This window comes from Diospyros lotus, chromosome 6 (genome assembly GCF_014633365.1).
Source record: "Diospyros lotus cultivar Yz01 chromosome 6, ASM1463336v1, whole genome shotgun sequence".
NCBI lineage: Eukaryota > Viridiplantae > Streptophyta > Magnoliopsida > Ericales > Ebenaceae > Diospyros > Diospyros lotus.
In genome coordinates this window covers 37,689,176-37,712,693 of record NC_068343.1, presented here as the reverse complement: position 1 = coordinate 37,712,693, position 23,518 = coordinate 37,689,176, and the positions used below count along the sequence as shown (strand labels likewise).

At 38.5% G+C, this 23,518-nt stretch overlaps 1 protein-coding gene across 1 annotated transcript; it reads right to left on the bottom strand.

Annotated features, from left to right (window-relative positions):
* Positions 1-7,145: 7,145 nt before the first annotated feature.
* Positions 7,146-15,014, bottom strand: LOC127804078 (lipase-like PAD4). The gene is made up of 4 exons (XM_052340806.1): positions 14,798-15,014; positions 14,307-14,643; positions 8,276-9,034; positions 7,146-8,110 (listed from the first exon to the last, which is right to left on the bottom strand). Exons 1-4 carry the CDS (start codon positions 14,836-14,838, stop codon positions 7,274-7,276), a joined length of 1,974 nt encoding a protein of 657 aa, XP_052196766.1. The 5' UTR covers positions 14,839-15,014; the 3' UTR covers positions 7,146-7,273.
* Positions 15,015-23,518: the final 8,504 nt, after the last annotated feature.

Here is a 23,518-nt window from a genome sequence, read left to right as displayed (position 1 = left end):
TTATTGTGAAGAGAAATTGAGAAAATTTTATGAGAAAGTATTTATTTCATAATCTTGAGGAAATAATAGGAGGAAATTGGAGAAATTAGAAAAATTAGAGAAAAATTAGAAATCTGATTTTCTTAAGTAATTATGGTGCCAGGGTACGTCAAGGTTCATAATTGAGTACAATTGGAAGTCCGATGCAAATTTTGAGGCAAAATTATGTTAGGGGCAAAATTGTCTTTTTACAAGGTGAGTGGTACTTCCCAACTAGACTAAGTGTTATGATCTTATCATGTTGTCGTGTCTTGTTATGAGTATATCATGTAGATTGCATTTACATGTTTTGATTTATGAAATATGCATATGAGCATGATGAGATTCACGGTCATACGATGCATGGGTTTGGGATTAGGTACTGACACCGTTATTTTGCCAAGGGTGCACCCATACACCCCAGTCTGGCAGGGAGACTGGAAAAATGGCGGGTAATCTTAAGGTGCAGTCGACCCAAATATGAGAGATATGATGTTATGTGCATTGCATACATACACGAACATTAAATATTTTGTTTCCCTTACTTAGATGATTCATCATCTAACGTGGGCTTTGCCCCTGGAATATTCAAACGTTCCAGATGGAGATTGTAGCAGAAACGAGGATGAATGAGGCATGAAATGGCACTTAGCAAAGTGCATGATGAGTTGTAAGATCAATTGAATGTATGTTATGTAGCTCATGTATTTAAGTTCTACTACTGTCGAATTCTGCATGTTTTGAAGAATGATGATGTAGAACCCTATTTAGGGTTAATGTTAGTTGAGAACTTATGTTATGTATTAAGTCATGTTGAGAAATTTATGTTCTCATGATGTAAGCACTGATTTATGATTAATGTTATGATGTTAGGTTGGATTCTAGCTTCTGCATTTGATATTTATGATGATTCTCCTTGGAGATAAATGAATGGAATTTTTGGGATATATTTAAGGAGTGATATGGTTTAATCTTAGTTTTAGTAGTATTAAAAAAAAAAAAAAAACTATCCTAGAATTATCCTGAATTATAACGCGCTCGAAAAATGGGGCGTCACACATTTTCTGCGATGATGTTCCTCTGCTACAGGGATTAGCTTTTTTCGCTTAAACACTTCTTCAACTACTCTTTTCATGTCACCCCATATGCTTGTCGCTATTTGGTTATTATGTCTTGTTGGCGTATTGGCCACAATTTCATGGTATCTTCATCATTGGGGGTTTCTAGCCCTGTTTTCCCTTCGTGGGTTCTCATTTCTTCGGGGCATGGTGTGGAGATTCTTTCTTGGTGGTGGTGATCTTGGCCTATCCTCCCGACGAGGAGTGGATCGGGAATGAGAATCGGGAGTGGTCTCTTGATAGGAATCAGCTCTCACCTCGAGCTGAGGCTCAGGCAGTGGCATAAACTTTTTTAAGGTGTCGGGCAACATCCCTCTAGGCATCATACCTTGGTGTATACCAACCATGTCTTGAAGTGCCTGCATGCCCTCAACATGTTGTTATCTCAATGCTTCATACTCTTCCCACGGTACCATACGCGGTGGCTATCGTGAAGTCCCAACTCGATCGGTGAGAGGTGGGTCCGAACCAGTGTTAAGTGGTGATGGGATTGGCTGGTTCCCCACTTGTCGGTTCGGGGAAACGGAGCGATCACCTTCTTGGGGCTGAGAATTATGAGGAGGCGGAGGTGTTCCCTGCGAGTGAGAATTTGGAATAATGGGAGGCACTCCCTATTGTTGAGACTTTTGTGGTGGTAAGCGTGTTTCTACGCCTTGAGAGAAAGTTTATCGGTGTCCATGAGTGTTTTTCATTCTTAAGTTGATTTCTTGTCTTACGTTTCCCACAGATGACGCCAATTGTTGTTGCCAAAATATAACAATCTATTTTTTTATTTTTTTTTTACGTGGGAGAATACAATTTTTGCGTGGTTGATCGCGATAGTCTCGCTCAGGCCTCGTGAGCGTTTTGAGAGTTTTTTCACCAACACACGTTTAGAGTCTTGTCACCAATGCACTGGGAGTCTTGTCACTGTGTGCTAAGAGTCTAATGAACGAGTGGATCTGATGAATAAGTGGGTCTGGTGATCAGGTGGGTTCGGTGATCAGGTGGGTCTGATGATCAGGTGGGTCTGGTGATCAGGTGCCCTAAGATAACTGAATGCCCCAAGATAACTGAGTGCCCATGATGAACGAGTGGCCCTTGATAACCGAGTGGCCTCTGATGACCAAGTGGCCTGCAAGATGAGAGCACTGTTAGGGTGCGGTAAGGGTTCCCGCGCAAACCTTCCGAGGCCTAAGTCAGTTCTCAAGAGAAAAAGTGTCTAATTGTGTTGAGGGTCCCAAGAGTGCGTACTTCATGTCAGAGGCGTGGCCTACTACTTATAGAAGAGGGAGAGAGGAGACATGCGACAATCACAGCGAGAATCTCATGGGCCATTCTGATGATTTCGCGACCCATTCCGATGATTTTATGGCCCATCCGAGAGGGAAAAGAGCCCACTCAGTCATGACCGAGTGGGTCTTCTTCCCCTTGGCTTCGATGCCTTCTTTTGTCCTTTTTCTTGGTTCGGTCTTGAGTGGTTCCCATGCCTCAAATTCATGCCTGATTTACACCTTGATGCAGCTCATATCTCTCAAAACGTAAAACATGAATGTTGTAGATAATTCTCTTAGATTTCCATAGGATTTTGAATCACCTCAATCGAAGCTCAGACGAGAGATTTATGCCTTAAAAACCAAAGCAATGTTGCACCCACTCAGTCATGACCGAGTGGGTCATGAAAAGAGAGGGGGATTAGTCCCCCACCCACTCGGTCATGACCGAGTGGGTCTTCATTCACTTGGATTTGAGGGCCTCTTTTGCCTTTTGTCTTGGTTTAGATCTATCTTCGCTCCAATACTTGACTTTGAGCCTTAATAATGCGAGTGCATCATCTGAGAGCCCAATTTCAGCCTTGATTCGGTCGGGATCTCTCAAAACTCAAAACATGAAAGTTGTAGACAATTCTCTTGGGTTCTATAGGATTTTGAATCACATCAATCGGATCTCATAAGAGAGAGTTATTCCCAAAAAACCAAAGCAGTGTCACACCCACTCGGTTATGACCGAGTGGGTCCTCCCTGCTTGGTCTCTACTCGACCTCTTGCTCCTTCGGCTTGTTTTCTTTATCTCCTGCAACTCGTAGGCCATTTGGGCCTGTCTATGTCTCGCAACTCTTTTAGGTCCCGTGAAGCTCCAAGTTTGCAGGGCATATCAAAAATATTTTTAAAACTCGGAAATCCTTACACAGATCCACGCATAGTTGGTTTTCGACCTCGGGCCCTCGTTTTCTTTCATTGACTGCAGCCCAACACGTCCAAAACATGTTGACACTTGGTTTCCTACCCTAGATTGACTAGGGTTTGGTTTTCACCCTTATTTAAGGCCATGAATAGCCTTTGCCTCAAGGAGAGGGAGAAAAGAACATTTTTTTAGAAAAGTTAAGGCGATAGATCTTGCATTCTTGGTGTAAAGAGATCGAAGGGGCATGTTTGTTGGTAATGATAAAGCTTTTTTTTGTGTGTAGATCACTTATAGACGGTGGTAATGATAAAGCTTCTTGTTGGTAATGATAAAGCTTCTTTTCGGCTTATTTCCTTTATCTCCTATAACCCATAGGCCATTTGGGCTTCATGTCTATGTCTCACAACTCTTTTAGGTCCCATGACGCTCCAAGTTTGTAGGGCATATCAAAAATATTTTTAAAACTCGTAAATCCTTGCATAGATCCACGCATAGTTCATTTTTGGCCTTGGGCCCTCATTTTCTTTCATTGATTGCAGCCCGACACGTCCAAAACGTGTTGACACTTGGTTTCCAACCCTAGTTTGACTAGGGTTTGGTTTTCACCCTTATTTAAGGCCATGAATAGCCTTTGCCTCAAGGAAAGGGAGCAAAGAACATTTTTTTAGAAAAGTTAAGGCGACAGATCTTGCATTCTTGGTGTAAAAAGATCGAAGGGGCATGTTTGTTGGTAATGATAAAGTTTCTTTTTGGTGTAGATCACTTATAGACGGTGTGTGACACCTCGCGGCACAAAGATTCAACCTCTCACACGTGGGATAACCAAAGGCTGGTTCTTCATTCTTTAGTTTATATTCATAAAAGATTATATACTTGCAAACTAGATCCGGTCTTTTTGGATTTCATGATCAGGACAAAGAGTTTGGTTGGTTGAAAATTTTTAAGTTTTCACTACGTTTTGTTCTATGAAACCCAACACTATTAACATCACGTCCTTTCCTTTGCTTATTATTAGTTGTTTGTGATCTTATGTGAACTATCTTGAAAGTATGTGTAGTTTTTTAATCAAATTCCCACAGACAATGTACAATTATTGTTACTTGAACATAAAAATAAATTTATTAGCCAAAGAATTCATCTTTAAGCTATAAGGATTCTATAAAATAAAGAATGATCAAAGGGCACAAAGCATTTTCTATGCAAATAGTCGGAAGCTTAAGTTAGATTCTTAGTCAAATTTGCAATAACTCTTGAATAGGTATGAAATGCCCTGCTCGTCGTAGCTAGAATATAGAGTGGAAAGACTATGTTATTGAAGGATTGAACCTGTGGAATATATTTATTATTATTGTTATTGTATTATTCCCTTATCTTTTTACTTTCTTGTTTCCTTTGTCCATGAGTCTTTGTCTTATATTTCCGTTTCTAGTTTCCTTTGCCAGTTCCAAAGACAATCCAGGTAGAATAGTTCAAATATAGTCCAAAAATTGTTGGCACGGGGTCCAAATATAGGTCAAAATCCAGGCACTCATTCATATGAGGTTTAATCATTTATCCATATCTAGTCCATGTAGAGGTGTTACAAATTATCCCATAGTACGTCCAAACCAAAATAGATCCATTTTTCAATTACAAAGCTTAAGAGATAATGAAGAGAAGAAGAAATAGATTTTATAAAAATTAAATTGCTAGGGACTAGCCACCTTCTTTCCTTTGTCTTTGCCCGTGCTCAGAGTACTTGACACATTTGAATATACTGAGGTTAGATATGAACATCTAAGTAAGTGGTCCTATATGGGTTTTCGACATATACATATGCAGTTATAAAAAATTTGAAATGCATTAGCCATAAAAATTAACACTGAGTTAATAACCATCAACCCCATCCGTTTTCCATGTCCCACAGCCAAATTTAGGCCAAGTGATTCCAACATCACCCATGGTGCATATTATAACTGTTGGCTCAATGTACCACATTTTTTGTGCTAAAACAAAGAAATATGCTATCCAAAAGAAACATGAGATGAAAAACACCACAAATGATAGAGAAATATGGCCAAGATGCAAGTATGGGCAAGAGAACCACTTACCTTTACTGAGTGGCTTAACAGAAAGCAGTTAAGACTACCAGATTGCCCTTTTCTGTATAAAATTAAGAACCATTTGAATTATTTTTTGGATTTTTCTTTCACAAATCACTAGATATTATTTTATTTTATTTTTTTATATTTTTTTTTTGAATTTCTTACCCATTCACACGCTCACACGTGCCTAGGGAATGGAACCCACTCGCGGCTCACGCGCCTGGCTGTTTGGCACATGTGTTGCACGCATGTCTTCTTCCTTACGTCTGTTTGCGGGAAATCTTGAGCAGCTGCAGCTTTTCTTGCTTTTCTCCTCCGTCCGAACTCCGTTTTGCCTCTCGTTTGAACGTATATCTTCCTCTCTCCCTCTCCTACAAGATTATAGCTTCGATTTTTGCTTTTGGACAAAGTTTCCAGTCACCCAACCCAGATTCCGGCCAAATGCGATTTCCTAGCCACTCACCTATAACTCTCTCATTTTGGCACCAAAACCCTCCCCATTTGTTGCATAATTTTCCCCTCCTTATTGTGGATCTATTCCTCACCTGGAAACCCCTCAAATCAGCCTAAATTCCCCACGATTTTGACTGGTTTCTTCATTGGTTTTTCTTCCCCAGATTTTTCTTCCATATATTATAGGCCATCTTGACCAATCAGATCTCTCCAGCATTAAGGACACCTAGGAGGCCAGCTACACCCCTTTATGGTGATCTTCTAACCAGCCTTTAACTTGGTTATGGCTGGTTTCTCTCTCCAGTGAATATGGTTGCAAGGTTTGTTTATTTCCACTTTAGTCCTTAACTTTGTGTATTTATGCTTACTTCCCCAATAGCTTGAATAAACTATTTTCTCTTCTGACCTCTTCTTTCCACATCCCTATAAGATCCCCAAATTTCCCTTGGATGTTGTTTCCTGCAAGTTCGATTTTTTGTAAAATTGCATTTTTACCCCATAACTTAGAAAAATTATACTTTTACCCAAGAAATTTTCCATTTTTCACCAAACATTGGGACATCATTCCTTTCTTCAAAATGCGTAAGTCTTACAAGAATCCCGGGTATTACAATGTAGAAATAATTTACCTAAGAGAATGGGTTCTTCTCTAGGTAGGTAAAAATTCAAAACGCGTAATTCTTAACTTTTTAGGATTGGCATGGATCTCGTTATCTTTATCCATTACACAATTTTTAAGAATTATCTCAGAGATATGGTTGCACTTCTCTATCATCATAATGCCCCATAGGAGACCCTTCAAGAGACTTTTCGGGCTCTACCGAAGCTTCTTGGTCTTTCCTCGAGAGAGTCTACCGAGAGGGTCTTCTAGGCCTCTTTTGTGCGGCCTTTTCATTTTTTACCCTTTATGTTTCATTCTCAACTTTTGGACTTAATCTTTGCCGGGTTCATAGATGGGCCTAGGCCTTGGTGTACATCAAAATTGTACATCAAAATTAATCCATCAATCCCAAATTAGGCAAAAGGTGATTAAAGGTATTGTGTGTAAGCTTTTGAAAAATGTTGTATGTACAAAATGTAGGTGAGATAACTCTATTTAGTTTATGTTTTTATGGACAAATTCAATTTTTTTTATAATCTTATGAACGCCATATCAAATTAGGGTGGCCAAAAATTCTTCACTGGGCTTGTATAGGTCCTCTTAAATGAGACGAATCAGGTTGATACATTTGACACACATACCCGATATTCACTGCCATTCCCCTGTTGTTGGTGAAAAGAAAACAAATTAATTGATCCGACACCGAGATTTGTAACGAAGTACGAAACGTATATAATCTTTACTCTTTATATACTCCCCTTGATCAATGATTCGGCGGTCCAGTAGTATCAATTTGAGATGGAAGTTAAAAAGAGTATAATAAGCTATAGCTACAGTTAGGGGACAACTTCTCCTTGAGAAAATCCGGGGAACTGATGAGGGGGGAATTGGCGCAGCAGCTGCAATTTCAATTCTCCCAACTCTTTGACCCACAAGCTGTAGCTTGAATTTCGTGCCAGAACGTCTGGAGACACCTCCTTCGTGTCCACAATCCTGCTTGTATATTGCTCAAACTGATGGATATTGTCCCACAGCAGAGACAGCTTCCTGGCATCGCTCTCGCTCCTCACATTCTCCAGCCATTCTCTCGCCTCCTCCACCCTCGCCCAGAAGCACGAGTCTTGTGTCAAACTCGCAAACCTGCTCCTCCTCTTACAATAATAATAACTTTCTTCTTCTTCCTCGCCGATCCGCTTCCTATTCATATTCCTCCACCATTTGTCAAAAATCTCATATCTTCTTTGTCTTCCGTGCTTCAGATAGTGGCCTTTGGCTCTGTGCATCCCCTTCCGATAGTATTCCGCAATGTCCAATGGCTCCACTAAGAGTTTATAGGAATGGGCAGCGTTTACCCACTTCTCTCGCTTGTGAAAATCGTGGGGCAGTTGATTGGCATCCAGCATCCTAATTAGGTTATCCCAAAATCTGGCCAGCTTTAAGCGGTTCATGTTCACCTTGGCGTCCCTTTTGGAGGCTCCCCTTAGCTTGAAGGTGTCATAATACCCCAGTTGGTCATCCGAGGCATCGCAAGATGCTTTGTACCACTCTATTTGGGCTCTGAATGGATTGATTTTGGAAAGAGTTACGGCAAGAGTTGCGCTGTTGAGGTTTGGTGTACGCCCCATTCTCTTGGCTGTCCTTAGACAGTCTTTCGCGGGTCCAATGAGTGGTCCCTGAAGAAATGGGTTAAAAAAAAAAAAAGAAAGAGGACAAGATCATCATCATGACTTACTTAAAAGTTTAATCATCTTCCTAATTAATCTGAAGATACACATACCAATCAAACAGCAATTAATTATGTAATTAAGCATGCGTGCAAGTTGAAATAATTGATTTACATGGCAGGGTATCTCGGAGGACTGTAACGCCAGCGTCACCCCAGCTTCATAGCTTGACTCGTCAACATTACTATCAATGCCTCTGTTTTCTAGCAACTGCCAGCACATCATCCCCACGTAGTAACCATACTTGAGATGATCCTCGATGCAAGAAGTTGGAGAGGCTGTCGCAAACATCAAATGCAACAACTTTACGGCAGCCATTGCATTATCCACGCAAACTCCTCCCTTGTCGGTGCAAAACACGTAGTTCCCAAATGGCCAAAATGAGTCGTCCTTCCCCGCCAGCCGTACTTCTTCTGCTGATTCGGCTGTTGCATTTGCTGATTCTTCCACGCAGGCCAGCACGAAGAGAAACAGTTCATCTACTCGAAAATATGGAGGGCAACTAGTGGTGGTAGTAGTAGTAGTAGAAGTAGTGCTAGTAGCAGGCATGGAGAGGTGCCAGTAGCGAAGGAGAGTGTGGAGTTGAAGAGTAAGGGCGGAGAGATCGGGAGCAAAGAGTAGTCTTGGGACAATGTCATGTTTGGCCACCACATGGCAAAAGTTGCCGCCCCATCTCTCTTGGAGGAGCGCCTGGCAAAGGGATTCGTTGCTGAGCAGAGGGCACCCAAAGGTTATGCACAGAACACTGAGGGGAGACCCACCAACCGATTCACGGTAAGACAGGAACCACAGTGCTGAAAGACATGCCACTGCTCCTCCTATGGAGTGCCCTGTGAAGATCACAGACTTGCTTTGCTTCATTATTTCAAACACCTGCCCATACATATACATACATTCAGTGAAGGAGTAAGGAACTTGGCTCAAGGGACAGCAGTTTCTGTGTACTAAATTTTTTTAGCATTACTTAATTGTTCCTCATCTTTTATATTTCGATTGCATTTGCTAAAATAAATAAGATAAACTTGTATCAAAATAAGATTATAATATTTTCCAGCTCAAGATATAGAATAGTGAAGATAAAATTAAGAAGTATTTTAAGATTTTTATTAAATTATTTATTAATTTTTTTTAAATATATTAAAGAACATATATGGCATTTTTCTTATCCGTAAAATTTTTCCCTCAAAATAGAATTCATTTCCTCAACAATTTCAGTTGAGAAGTTGATGATACTGTTGTATTTTCAAGAATGGAATGCAGAAAACATTAACATGGCTCTTCCTTTAACCATCATCCACTTAATTATTCTTTTGAAAAGATAACAAAAGAGCCCATTTAAAAAGACAATTGCTTAAAGCCAATCGTCAAAAACAGAAAAAGAAAAAGGAAAAAAAAAGGATAATTGCTTAAGCTAGCTTTTATATTTGGTGAATGATTCAAAATCTAGGTGCCAGTGGCAAGGCTTTGGGAGGAATGGTCATCCGCAGGGGTTTCAAAGGAGTAGGGAAGTAATCCCTTCTCAGTGCAATTGTCAATGGCTCCTTTGAACATGTCCTTCAAGTGTTAAGTAATCCCCTCGAACCTGCAACGGCGGTGGGTGCGGGGTGAGCGGCGGTGGGTGCTTGGGGGGGGGGGGGGGGGGGGGAGGAGGAGGGCGACGGCTGAGCGCCGAGGGGGGTGCGGGACGGCAGTGGGAGCAGCGGTGGGAAGGGGCGACGGTGGTGCGAGCGGCGACGATGTGGGCGACGGCGGGCGGTGCAAGCGGAATTGAGAGAGAGAGAGTGGGAGAGACAGTGAAAGAGGGAGAGAGAGAGAATAGGATAAAAACAATTAAAAATAAAATTTAATTTTTTCGGTAAAGCTTTCTCACAAGTAGTAAAATCCAGCTTTTTTTATTGGGTTGGTCCACTAAAATTAGCAAACCTGGTGGGCCCGCAATTGGCCTCCAATAAGTTCAGGGCTTGAAATAAACGTGTGTTGACCAAAATAATCTTCGGATGTATGGCCAAAAATCAAGGACCGCACCGCTTTCAACGGCGACGGTCCCACCCAAGTTGTTTTCTTTGACCCAATTCATGTACCCAACAGTAAGCGTCTTCCCTTCCACTCCCAACTTCACCTTCAATTTTTATTCATTTTTACTGTAAAGTAATAAAAAATAAGAGAAAATAATAAAATTCTTGTAAACAAATGGGATAGATGGTTTTAGGAATGTGAGATTAGTTTGGTAAAATTAATAAATTAAATAAATCAAAATTGGGGATTAAATTATTAGATTAAAGTCGATAAATCAAATTAATCAATAATTAAAAAAATTGAATATAAATTTTATAAATCGGATTGACCGAATAAATCGAACAAACATAAAAAAAAATCAATCAAATTCAAACTAACAAATAAACCGAATAAACTAAAAAATTGTGTGATGGGTCAAAAATGATGTCATTTTATAACCATAAAAATGTTATCATCTTAAACTTTGATCGGTTTTGTTAGTTTAATTATTTTTAATCAAAAAATTTAAATCAAAATCAAAAAATTAATTTTTTTTAAAAAAATTAATCAAATCGAACCAAATTAAAAATAAACTGAACTAAACCGACAATTTTAATCAATTCGATTCAGTTAATTTCATTAGACCAAACTGTCGCAGGCCCTAAATGCTTCTCGTATAAATGTTTTTCGTTAAAAAAAAAAAAAAAAGAAAGTGATGAGCATTAAAAAGACCTGAATGCGATACAATCTAAAAAGATATACGGTCAAAATTGTAAAGGTGCGAATACCTTAAATACCCCCGACAATACCCATCAGAGAATATTATATAATGTATCAGTCTGAGCCGCTTGAGTACAGTTTATCATGTGAAAAAGGCGTGTAACCACCCCCACCATCACTCCATAATATGTCCAATCCCGATCAAGCTAGGAGTAGAGATGGACTAATTACGTGTTACTTTAAATAAGATGTTATGTACAAACAAAAGTTAGGCCTCGTCTTTTGGTTTCTAGCTCTACGTGGTTGTGGCTGTAGCCTTTCTTATTCTTCATTTAATTGTTGTTATCTCCTCCGACTGAATTATTAGAGGAAGTTTTACTAAGCATTTTAAGTTTTAAAATAAATTAATAAAATATTACAAATTTAATACCTACGTAGTCTATACTAAAAGTAGAGTCAGCACAACAATTTGAATCCGACACTAACCAACACTATGCTATCTATCTATCTATCAATCTATGAAGGATAAATTTATATTTTTATCTTTATATTTTTTTTAAAAAAAATTTATATAATTATTTAATTTTTTTATTTTTTTATTCTACACTTATACTTATATTTTTTAATAAATTTAATCTTTATATTTTAATTTTTATATATAATAATTTAAATTTTTCATTGCCAAAATTATATAAAAGTGTAATTAAAATAACAAAAAATTTAAATTGTTACATACAAAATTATTAAAATATAAAATTAAATTAACTCAAAAATATAAATAATTCAGATATTATACAAAAAAAAAAAAAAGAAGTAAAAAGGATATGAGAAAAATATCTGTTTCGCCTCTATATATATATATATATATATATTGAGCCTTGGGGCTGGCCCTGTGCTTTATTCTATTATTATATTCTCGCCGTGTGGACGGTGGTGATTTTCAATTTAAGAACTCACTATGTTATGGGCAGCAAAAGTCAACAACGTTGAATCCTCCCATCCCTGACTGGCCACCATCTAGCGACCGGCCGACCGACACTCATCGAATATGTCCTCCTTAGCCACTCCATTTGTGAACGTGGCCTCGTCCTGATGGTTAATTATAATTTTAAGGGTGTGTGGGCCCAGCACCCTTATGGGGCTCATTCCCTTCTCCCAATTTATTTGCATTAGGTAAATATTACGTTGGTTGATAGGAACATAACAAAATAAAATTGTAAATTGATTCAAAAATAAAAATATATCAGTAATCGATATAATAAAAAAATTAAATTTTCATATAAAAAAAGTCAAAGTATTAGAATAAAATTAATTTAAAAATATAAATTTAAGGATGTAATTAAAATAAAAAATAATAAAAAAAATGAAAGTACAAGAGATAAAATATGAGTTTTGGCCCTTTAATCTTGTTCCGCACCTAATTCTAGTATCCTGATGAAAATAATAGATAACGAATAAAAGGACATCAAGGCGGCACCAGCTTTCGGATTAGTGCCCAAAAGTGCGGCGTCCACTAATTGAGCCCAAAAGTAGGGATGACAATTCATGTTTGTGGGTCGTAATCATATCGTATCGAGATATATATATATATAAAACACGTATCATATTAGTCTGAATATGAGTCGTTTAATAATTGTGTTAAATTCTTTAAATTCGAACACAACACACTTATTAAACATGTAACATGACATGACCCGTTTAATCAATTTAACTAAACGTGTTGTGTTATGTCACCTATTAACTTGTGTAAGCCGTTTAATTTAAACGGGTCGTGTTGTGTCACCTGTTAAACGTGTTATTTAATTTTAAACGTGTTATTTCGTGTATAATCGTGTTAACGTATTCAGATCAACCCACTAACCATTTTAATTAAACGTGTCATTTCGTATATAATCGTGTTAACGTGTTCGGGTCAATCTGTCAACACGTTTAATTAAACGTGTCATTTCGTGTCTAAACGAGTTAGACGAGTTGATCCGCCTAAGACACGAAAATAATCGTGTCATAAACGGGTTGATGACCCAAACTCTATTAACCTCAACCCTAACCCGCTTAATTCTGTGTCGTGTCCAAAATTTTTAGCCCCTATCTAAGTGCAGTCTCCATGATGCAAGCTAAGCATATGACTTGCAAGCGATCATCTCATAGTTAAGACTTGGGAACACCTATCTACAATGCATATTTGGAAGCGATGAAGCATATAAATATAAGGTGCCCATGGCTTCTAATTAAGAATATCCTTCGATTTGGAAAGAGTGAGAGCCGGAAAGAGGAGATATAGTTTTATGTCGGCTAAACAGTATAAATGTTAACTAAATTTTATACTTAAATACAAAAAACTTACTGTATTTCAATTTATATTCAAAAAGTCACTAAATTTTAATTTAATATATAATTCTATAATTATCATTAAAAGAAGTTAATGGGATATTAATATGACTAACAATGTGAACGGTTACGTAAGATAAATGATCATTGAATTTTATACAAAATATACAAAAAATTTTACTAAATTTTGCATTAAAATACAAAAAGATTATTGAACTTTACACTAAAATATAAAAACATCAATATTTTGTTAGTATCTTTTAACCATAATTAACAATAATTATAAAATTATGTAATAAATTAAAATTTAATGACTTTTTAATTATAAATTAAAGTTCAATAATTTTTTTTTTTTATCTTAGTTCAGTGACGTTTATGTCATGTTGATCGAAATTTAAGGGTGAAGAAGTCAATGATTAATATGATATTCTTGAACCCATGTAGGACACCTAGATATTGCCAGCTGACTCCATATGAATCCTAATAAAAATTGCCAACTAGATTAAGCCTATTGCCATGGAAAGAATGGAAGGACAATGCTTTGAACAAGATTTTGGGCAACTCTCATACATCATATCTCTGCCCGAAAGTGCAGTCTCCTCTAACTCGTGAATTTAATTAGTGCTAGCAGTTGCCGGTCCTTTACAAGCACTAGTAAGACAGACGGTTTGCAGTATTTGAACTCTTAATTGGTGGTAGGGTCAATCCACCATCGAGTGCCAATTATTGGCACTCACAGGAAGAATTCAATGAATTCATCTCAAAAGAGCTAGAGCTAGAGCCAAAGGTAGCTGCTAGTGTGCTATTGCTAGGCATCCCATTGCAAGAGATTGAAGATCGTGATTCATGAATCAAAGGACAAACAACAAAGTAATGCAATTCTCTAATCAATCGATCAATTGTCCCTACCTAACCAACGTGCGTATTGGGAAACTGTATTAAACTAAAGGTGAAAGTAGCCCGGTCAACAGCTAATTATTGCGAAACTAACTGAAACCCCTTTCAGATTAAACTCCAAGTCCAATCCAACAACCCAACAACCATGGCAAAATTAACAAGGTGGATCAATCAATTAAGCAATCTAAGGGAAGAAATTACTAACCTGGGCTTGGAAGTTTGTAGAGTTGAAGATGGAGAGGAAGAGATGCAAAAACCCAGCATGAACCTTGACGGCAGGCTCCTGAAGTAATATCTCCGAGAAAAGGCCGGCAGCGGCGGCGATATTGTCGAGCGCCACCAAGTTCCGCTGGCTGCTATAGGGCTCCTCCAACCCACTAACCGGCTGAACGCCAGAAAAGGCAACGTAAGCGACGTCCCCGACCGGGGTCGTGACGAAACTCCGCGGCGCGGTGGCGTTGGCGTGGCTGCAGAGCTTCCAGGACTCTGAAAGCAGCGGCGTCGACGCCAGAAATGTTGCCAGCATCTCACTGCTCTCAAACCTGCAGTGCAGCACCCACCATACAATCCAATCCAATCCAAACACAATTAATTTAATTTCCCATTTCTCCTCTTCCCACACAACACAGAAATAAATAAATATTTCTTAGTCAATAAATTCATTCCTCCTTTTGACATGGGTTGGAGATCACTTACGATGAAGCTTCGGCTTCCATTTTTTTCCGGTTCTCTTCCATTTCTCTCCTGAAATGGAAGTTTGGTGGAAGCTCGGTAGGATCGCAACGGAGGAGCAATTTGGTTTATTGGGCAGCCCCCGAGGCTAGGCGTGGCATTGTAAGAGGCAAGTGGGGGTGGGGATTTAGACGCCCACTCAATCTCGGTGCCCGTTTTGCCGCGTGTTGCGCGTGGGGTGACAACTTTGGTAAAAAGCCATTTGGGTTAAAAGTTATGATGAAAACATTGATGTATTGGCCGCATCATCGACCTTTCATATGTTGTTCGATGCGGGTCCCCTCTCCACCATCACCCAATTACAACTCGCCCCCCATACAAATATCCCACATACATGCATGTATACGATTTTATATTTTTTTAAAATATTATTATAAATTATTATTTAAATAAATTATTAATTCTAGTTTGCTTAGTTAAAGTTACCGTTACTTTAATAATTATAATTAATAATTTATTTATTTTTTAATTATAACAAAAATTATATATATTTTATCGTGTCTGTTAGATAATAGTGTAATTGAATTAATCAAATCACTTAATGGGGAAATGAGTGTTTAATTGGAGAGGGGTTTTAAGTCTGTTACTAATTGAGTTACATTAGTGTCGGACAATATAAACCGTTCGATATTTTTAATTTCCCAATCTATTCGATTTGAACATCTATTCGATCGATTTAATTCAATTTTGAAAAAAATTCGATATATTCAATTTGAATAATTCGATCGATTCAGTTACATTCATATCTAATTAAAGATTATTTTCAGTTAGATATGAATGTAACTGAATCAATTGAATTGCTCAAATTGAATTGATCGATTTTTTTCTAAAATTGAACCAACTCAATCGAATAAATGCTCAAATCAAACAAATTGAAAAATTAAAAATATCAAATCTTTTAGGTTGCCTGACATTAAAGTAGCTTAGTCAATAACAGATTTAAAATCTCCCCCCAATTAAACCCCCCATTTCGCCTACCCAACTAAATCACGTTAGCCCTCTTTAAGTAATTTGATCGATTATATTACACTCGTATTTGACAAGACATGATTAAAAGCAAATAGGTATAAATTCTGTTACGTTTAAAAAAGTAAATAAATTATTAATTATGGTCATAATTATAATTATTAAAATAAATATAACTTTAACTGAACAAACCAGAATTAACAATTTATTTAGATAATAATTTATAGTAATATTTTAAAAATATAAAATTATATGTATGCATGCATGTATGTATGTGGGGATAATTTTATTTTATTATTATTATTATTTATTTTTTTTTTTTTTGGGGGGAGGGGGGGGTTGGGGAGGATGGAATTGGCCTATTTCAAACGGGGGAGTGCGTGAAAATTAGGGGAGGGTGAAATTGGGTGATGGTGGGGAAGGAGGCTTGTGTCGAGCAACATAAGAATGCGTGCCTGACGCAGGCAATAAATCAATCCTCTATCAAAATAATCTATTTTATATTCATCAAATTTTTTGTTTTAGAATTATCACTTTTTATAATTAAATTTTATTTTACCACTTTTTTAAAAATATCTTTCAAAATGCCACATTTGCACCGTTCGTACGCCACGCTGGAATAGCAAATCTAGCGTGACATCTCGCTCAAGCAAAATGGTTTATTGTTGATGTATATTGAACAAAAGCCCATTACCGAAAGCTCACCAAGATTGAGCCGAAGAATAGTTGAGTCACAGTAAAAAGACAACGGTCTAAAAAACGGTTTGAGAGACTCTCTTAGCTAATTATATGAAGAGAGGAAAAAGGAAAAACTGAGAAACTCCTTCTACTAGGTATTCCTAATACCAAAACTCAAATAGATTATCTTTGAAATCTCCTATAAGAATCTCGCAATTGATAGAATTCTCTAGCAATGGCAGTGCACACCCAAGATGGGGTGAATTAGGTGATTCAAAAATTTGGTTTAATTTAAATTTTTTTTGTCTCAAAGTGAGGATTTAGGGCAAATGATGGTGATTGATAAAAACGTTTGATAAGATAAATGCAATGAAAATAAAAGCAAAAAAGACAATCAATTTTTGAATGGTTCACCCAAATAACATAATCCACTACCTTAATTCATCATTAAGGATTTTAAAAACGTCACTAAGTATTCCTATTTGATCATAATTAGGCCTTTTAGTTCTCAAGATTAGGATATACAACCTTCTACTATCAAACTAAGCCCTTTAGCACTCTTACTAGGAAAATACAATATCATTACAATAAAAGAGGATCTAAGAGATGAATCTCTTAGTTATAAATTCTAACAACTCGTGTAACATCCCGCTCGAGCGATAGGAAGGACCGGAACAACTTATCCTGATAGGCCTACGAGAACTTCCCGGGGGGTCACCGATCCCTGGATTATCCCAGGTTAAGCACGCTTAACTTGAGAGTTATTTGCCAACATTTAGCCCAAAAGATATCCAGCTGGTGTTATTTCATTCCTTACACTATCCTCGATATATACTAACTTTTTTGGGCTCTCGGGGTATTACATTCTCCCCCCTTGAGCACATGATGTCCTCGTCATGCGACCTTACAATCGGTCCCAGATCTCCCCCCAATGCATGGCCGATGTGGGATTCGCCTAAGGTGCCTACACGCACCCCCCCTCAGGGACTCAGCCTCCTCGCTGAGATTTGCCCCACCACCGCTCTCAGAGGCTCGGGAGTCGGCTCTGATACCACCTGTAATATCCCGCTCGAGCGATAGGAAGGACCGGAATAACTTATCCTGATGGGCCTACGCGAACTTCCCAAGGGGGTCACCCATCCCTGGATTACCCCAGGTCAAGCACGCTTAACTTAGGAGTTCTTTGCCAACATTCAGCCCAAAAGATATCCAGCTGGTGTTGTTTCCTTCCTTACACTATCCTCAATATATACTAACTTTTCTGGGCTCTCGGGGTATTACATTCTCCCCCCCTTGAGCACATGATGTCCTCGTCATGCGACCTTACAACCGGTCCCAGATCTCTCATGCATGGCCGATGTGGGATTCGCTGTAACACCCCGGTCCCACTCGCGGGTGTTACCGACGATAATCTCCTGGATTCCTCGCCCCAAAGCCCGAATTTGAAGGATAGACTATGTTTCATGACGAAATGCCTTAGGTGGGAACTAGGCTTCGTCTGGCCCTTCACTTACCCAGGATCCATAAACACCCTAGGACCTCGCGAGTTTCTTATGAACGAAGAAATAACTCTTTACACCGCCCAAGGGCTTCAAGATGCTTCTTAACATCGGGCTAGACTAAGGGGAAACTCATACTCAGAAAATCCTCCAATTTTCTAACATTTCATCACTCATTCGGGGAATTTTATAGTTTTTTCTATAGCCCAAAATCTCCCAAAATTGGGCCCTATTATTCCCCCTTTTATTCCCCTAATTTTAGAATTTTTCCCTCTTTTTTTTTTTTTCGCGCGGGCCCCACGGCCGGCTGGGCCCTCCCTGGGCCCGACCGTGCGCTGCCTGGGGCGGCCGCAGCCCGCGGCTGCGTGGGCTGGCCCCAGCAACGGCCACTCGGGCCGACCGCGCGGGCTGGCCGCGCGCCTGCGCGGGCCCGGCCGCGCACACCCGCGCGCGCCCCCGCGCCCCCCCTGCTACTGCCCCGGCTTGCCTGCTCCAGAAAAATCCAACAACCTCCCTTTTTGAATTTTCCAATTTTCCAACACCCCAAAAATGCCCAAATTCTCCAAATTTTTCTTTCCATATATACACATCAAAATGTACCCTTTGGGCTTAAAGAAACCCTTACACAAGGCATATACAAATTAGGCAAAAAATTACACCATTTGGAAAAATATACAAAATTCTTCATGCTCAAGCCTCTTTCTCTTGCCAAACCCTTCCATAGCATGCTTCAATACCTACAAGAGGTCAAAATAAACCTCATGAGCTCCAAGAGCTCAGTAAGGGTGCAATGACATAAAGTATGAAAATTAACAATATAGATGCCAATGCCATATGCAAGTGCCTAGGGTTCCAATACCTCAACCATTAAGGTTAAAGGCTTCAACATACCCACCCCAACACACAACTTCATGGCCATGAGTCTCATACACACAAGCATATGCAAAGCAAGCACAAAAATGTTAAAATGCATACAAGAGTCTTGCTAGCCACCATCCACTTGGGGCTTTCCCCTTACCTCAATACTCCATGGATCTTCAAGTTTCCAACAACTTCAAGCCTCCAAAATCACTTCCCTTAATTTTCTCAAACTCCTTCATGAAAAACAAGCCTAGGATCATCAAAGGATCCTTTAAAAATGAAGAATACAAGAAGATTTCATAACTTTTACCTCTAGGCTTCTTGGACTTCTTCTTCTTCTCCCCTTTCTTCTTCTTTCTCTCTTCTTCTTTCTTCCTTTCTTCATTCAAGTGAATGGGAGAAATCTCTCATCTCTTTCCTTTCTTATATATATATATATATATATATAAATATATAATTCCATTACCTTTTTGAATTAAAAATAAACTTCCATTTTACTTGATCCATGGCTTGCCAAGTGTCATCACCACAATCAAGGCTTAATGGCCAAGTCTTCCTTGTTTCAAGAATACATCTAGGCCATTGGATCATGTCTTCCATTTCAAGACACAATTTTTCTTTTCCAATTAATTTTCTTTTCTCTTCCAACATCATAAAGGCCTTCATTAATGGTGAGAGACATAAATATTTTCTTTTGGAATTAAAGAAAAGCCACCATCATTGCCTCATTAAATGCTTGAGTGACTAATAATCTTTTTCCTTTAAAATTTCTTTAATCACTCATATATTCTCAAAATATCTACACAATGCACATGCCCATAAATACACTTATGCACAACCCTTTACACATGCACATATATACATGCATGTCTCCCATGACCAAAACCTTGTCAAAATCACCATTAAGACTCCCTTGCTTGATTTATTTACCAAAATTAATTTCTAACCTTTCACTTCAAGGTCAGATTCATCCCGGCACCTAGCTGGGACTTCTGTCCATACCAGAGTCGCTTCCATCATGCTAGCCTCACAACACCTGACCACCCTTCAGGCTCCAGCACTTTGTCGGAGGCTATCGGCAAAACCTGCGACCCATTCGGTATTTTTCACTGTATTATAGCGATACCGAAAACTGTCTCCAGTCCAATTTCTCTTGACACCAAAAATCATATCTCGGGACGCTCACTCGTCCCAAGCCTTTATTCCCGATCATCCGAGTCCCGGGGCCTTCCCTATAGTCGATTCGGCCATTTTTATTGCTACCCCGCTACTCACAACCACCCTTGGCTTCTCACACCATTCAAGGGCCTATTAAATGTAGCTGAAATTCTTACTCCCAGCACTAGGCAATACCCAAGGTCTATACCCAACCTCTTATCGGGTCTCACTGCCCAAATTACCAAAATACCCCTGCCTCGGTATTATGATACCGGCATAAGCCCTTCCATCTCAAGGGCCTTCTTGGGCTTTCCTTTCATTTTTCTAACACTGGTAACACGGGGTGTTACATTCGCCTAAGGTGCTTACACGCACCCCCCTCAGGGACTCAGCCTCCTCGCTGAGGTTTGCCCCACCACCGCGCTCAGAGGCTCAGGAGTCGGCTCTGATACCACCTATAATATCCCACTCGAGCGATAGGAAGGACCGGAACAACTTATCCTGATGGGCCTACGCGAACTTCCCAAGGGGGTCACCCATCCCTGGATTACCCTAGGTCAAGCACGCTTAACTTGGGAGTTCTTTGCCAACATTCAGCCCAAAAGGTATCCAGTGTTGAGTTCTAACCTAGTCAAGAGGGGGGGTGAATTGACACCTTTTAAAGCTTTAATGCAAAACTTATGCACGTATATATATGAGAAAACAAATTTAATATAAACCAAAATTATAGTTGAGAGTACGGGAGCACTTAAATACTAGATGGATAATATGATATCCGCCAGTTGTGCTAGTATGTGCTTAGATCCAATATACTCTTCAAATTACAACTTGGTGAAAAACATGTGATTTGAATGCACACAATAACAAGACTTTAAATAAACCAAATGGAATATTGAATGAGTACAAAGAATGATCAATTAAAGCAAATCAGAATATAATAGCCAACAAGAATGTAGGCCTTAGGATTTGGCCACACAAAAACAAAAACAAACAAGTATAATCAAGCAAGAATAAGTAAAGAGTGAAGAGAAGAAGGACACAACGATTTATAGTGGTTCGGCCCTTATGGCTTACATCCACTACCTAAGGATTCCCTTCCTTAGGATTTTCAATCAAATCCACTATATGAAACTTTTCTTACAACCACCAAAGCCTTCACTTGGCTTCACCACCACCAAACTATTTCTGGAGTCTCACACTCACTAGTTTGGATTTTGTACGCTCTTTACAAGATAGTAGAGATTGAGAAATAGGGTTCTCTCAAAAATAATACAATGAAGTGTAGAGAACTCTCTTAGTTTTCTCTCAAGATGATAGAGGAAAAGAAAGACTTAGAGAGAATGAAAATCTTGGCCAATGATGTAGAGAATAATAGGGCTTCCAAAAGTTGTTCCAAAGGCTTTAAGAGATCCTTTTATATAGTGTTAGAGTTGGCTTTCCTTGATCAATCTCAGCCCTCCATGTGTCAAGTCTTCAAGCCAATCTTAGCCTTTCGTTTTGAATTTTTGATTTACCTTCCATAATCAGCAAACTTGATTGATCTTCAAGACCTTTGACTTTTGTAGATCTTCAATCAGCCTTGAATGAGCAAATCAATTCCAATAATGCATGGCTGATTTCAAGGATTAAAAATATCATCCAAACCCTTCATAATTCTTGCAAAATCGAAATTAAATAACAAATGATCAATTCTGACTTCTAGTTGATCTTCAAACTCCTTTATTGTGCAATTGGCCCCTTAGCTTCCATAACAAGCATAGCTAATTTGAAATTTGAATTTAAACCTCCAAATGGTGTAAAATCCTTCCAAATATTCTCAGATAATGAAGCAAATTTGTCCAATAATGAAGATATCAATTATAACTTCAAAGGCCCTTAATTGATCAAGTTTCCATACTAAAAAATGTTGACAACAAGAAGAGAATCAATTTGTGTAGCTGAATATATGCAAGATATCCTTAGAATATTCTCCCATAATGAAGATATCAATTAGCTATAATGAGGATATCAATTAGTCATAATGAGTAGGATAATTGATTCCATGATTTGAGTAGAGGATCCTTTTAATGAGATAGAATCAGCAATAAAGGAAAGTAATATCAATCAAGGTTTAACTTTCAAACCTTAATTTCCTCCATTAATGTTGAATAGTAAGGCTGAATCTTTAACTTCTCCATTTGAATGCAATTCAAAAATTCTTCCATATTTAACTAATTAAAGAAGTTTCTAAGAACCTTTAAATTTACTCCATAATTCTCTTACCATATTTAGACCAACGAGAAGATGTAACCTTGATGAGTGTGCTCCACGTGGCTGCCATGTCATCAAAATGCCACATTAACAATGCCATGTCGCCAAGTTACATATATGGCAACTCCATATAGTGGACTACTCCAATCTCCTCAAAAACTTCCATATATATCTTTTGAACTTCCCATATATGAACAAGGATTCAATATATCTTCTAGACTTTCCATTCTAAGAAGAACTTTCCATTCATAGCTCAAATACTCAAATTTCTAGAAAGCTCTCTAAAAACTTGTTTCCATATATAATGAAATCTCTATATAAGTATAAGAAGTTTCCATATATAACCTGTATCATGAAATCACTAAAGAATAGCTTTGTAAGCCTTATGAAGGCTTCATGCTTTGTTAGAACATAAAATATAAATTCACATTCACACATGCCAATCATCAATCATCAAAATCTACACTCAACATCCAACTGGTATTGTTTCCTTCCTTACACTATCCTCGATATATACTAACTTTTTTGGGCTCTCGGGGTATTACAACCCGCCTTCCTATAAGGCTTCACATCCGCAATCATTGCGTTATTGCTCTTTGGCCCAAACCTTTTAAATATTGCACTCTTGCCTTGAACTTTTCGGTAATTGCACTTAGACTCTTTGCAACTTGGTTCCCTAGCTATCCTAAAATTCCCTTTATGCCTCTAAAGAAAGGGTTTATTACATTAATACTCTAGGATTTTAATAAATTACACTTGTACCTCGAGTTTTTTCAGAAATTGCACTTTTACCCAGATTTTAATAATTACGATTTTTCCTTTGGCTTAGAAACTAAGGGCATGTTCTCTTTCTCATTTTCGGGTCGTTTTCTGTTTTCAATTTTTCAAAACACTCAAAACGTGTTCTCTTTATTATTTTCAAAAACAAGAAAAAAATTTGTAAAGGAAACCCAAAACAACAAAATATTATTTTGAGTGTTTTTAGTGAAAACACACCCAAAAATAAAAAATGCGAAAAACGCTAGTGAGACCCCCCCCCCCAACCCACCTCTGTAATCTCACATCTGCTATCTCTCTCTCTCTCTCTCTCTTTCACTCATTTCTTCTCTCTCTCTCTTTCAAGCCTCGGCCAAACACAACCATCACCGCCGCACCACCGCCTAGATCCTTCATCGCCACCATTGCAATTGCCCAACAGCGCTTACCACCACCATTATCTCTTCCACTGCCTATCACCGCCGCACCACTGCCTAGATTCGTCATCGCCACCGCC

Bases quoted from the DNA above. Each gene is read 5' to 3' on its own strand.
- LOC127804078 (XM_052340806.1), bottom strand. From the start codon at position 14,838: ATGGAAGAGAACCGGAAAAAAATGGAAGCCGAAGCTTCATC. The intron at 9,035-14,306 runs GTTAGTAATTTC...ATGTATGGGCAG, and splicing joins CTACAAACTTCCAAGCCCAG to GTGTTTGAAATAATGAAGCA. The intron at 8,111-8,275 runs GTAAATCAATTA...CCATTTCTTCAG, and splicing joins CCTCCGAGATACCCTGCCAT to GGACCACTCATTGGACCCGC.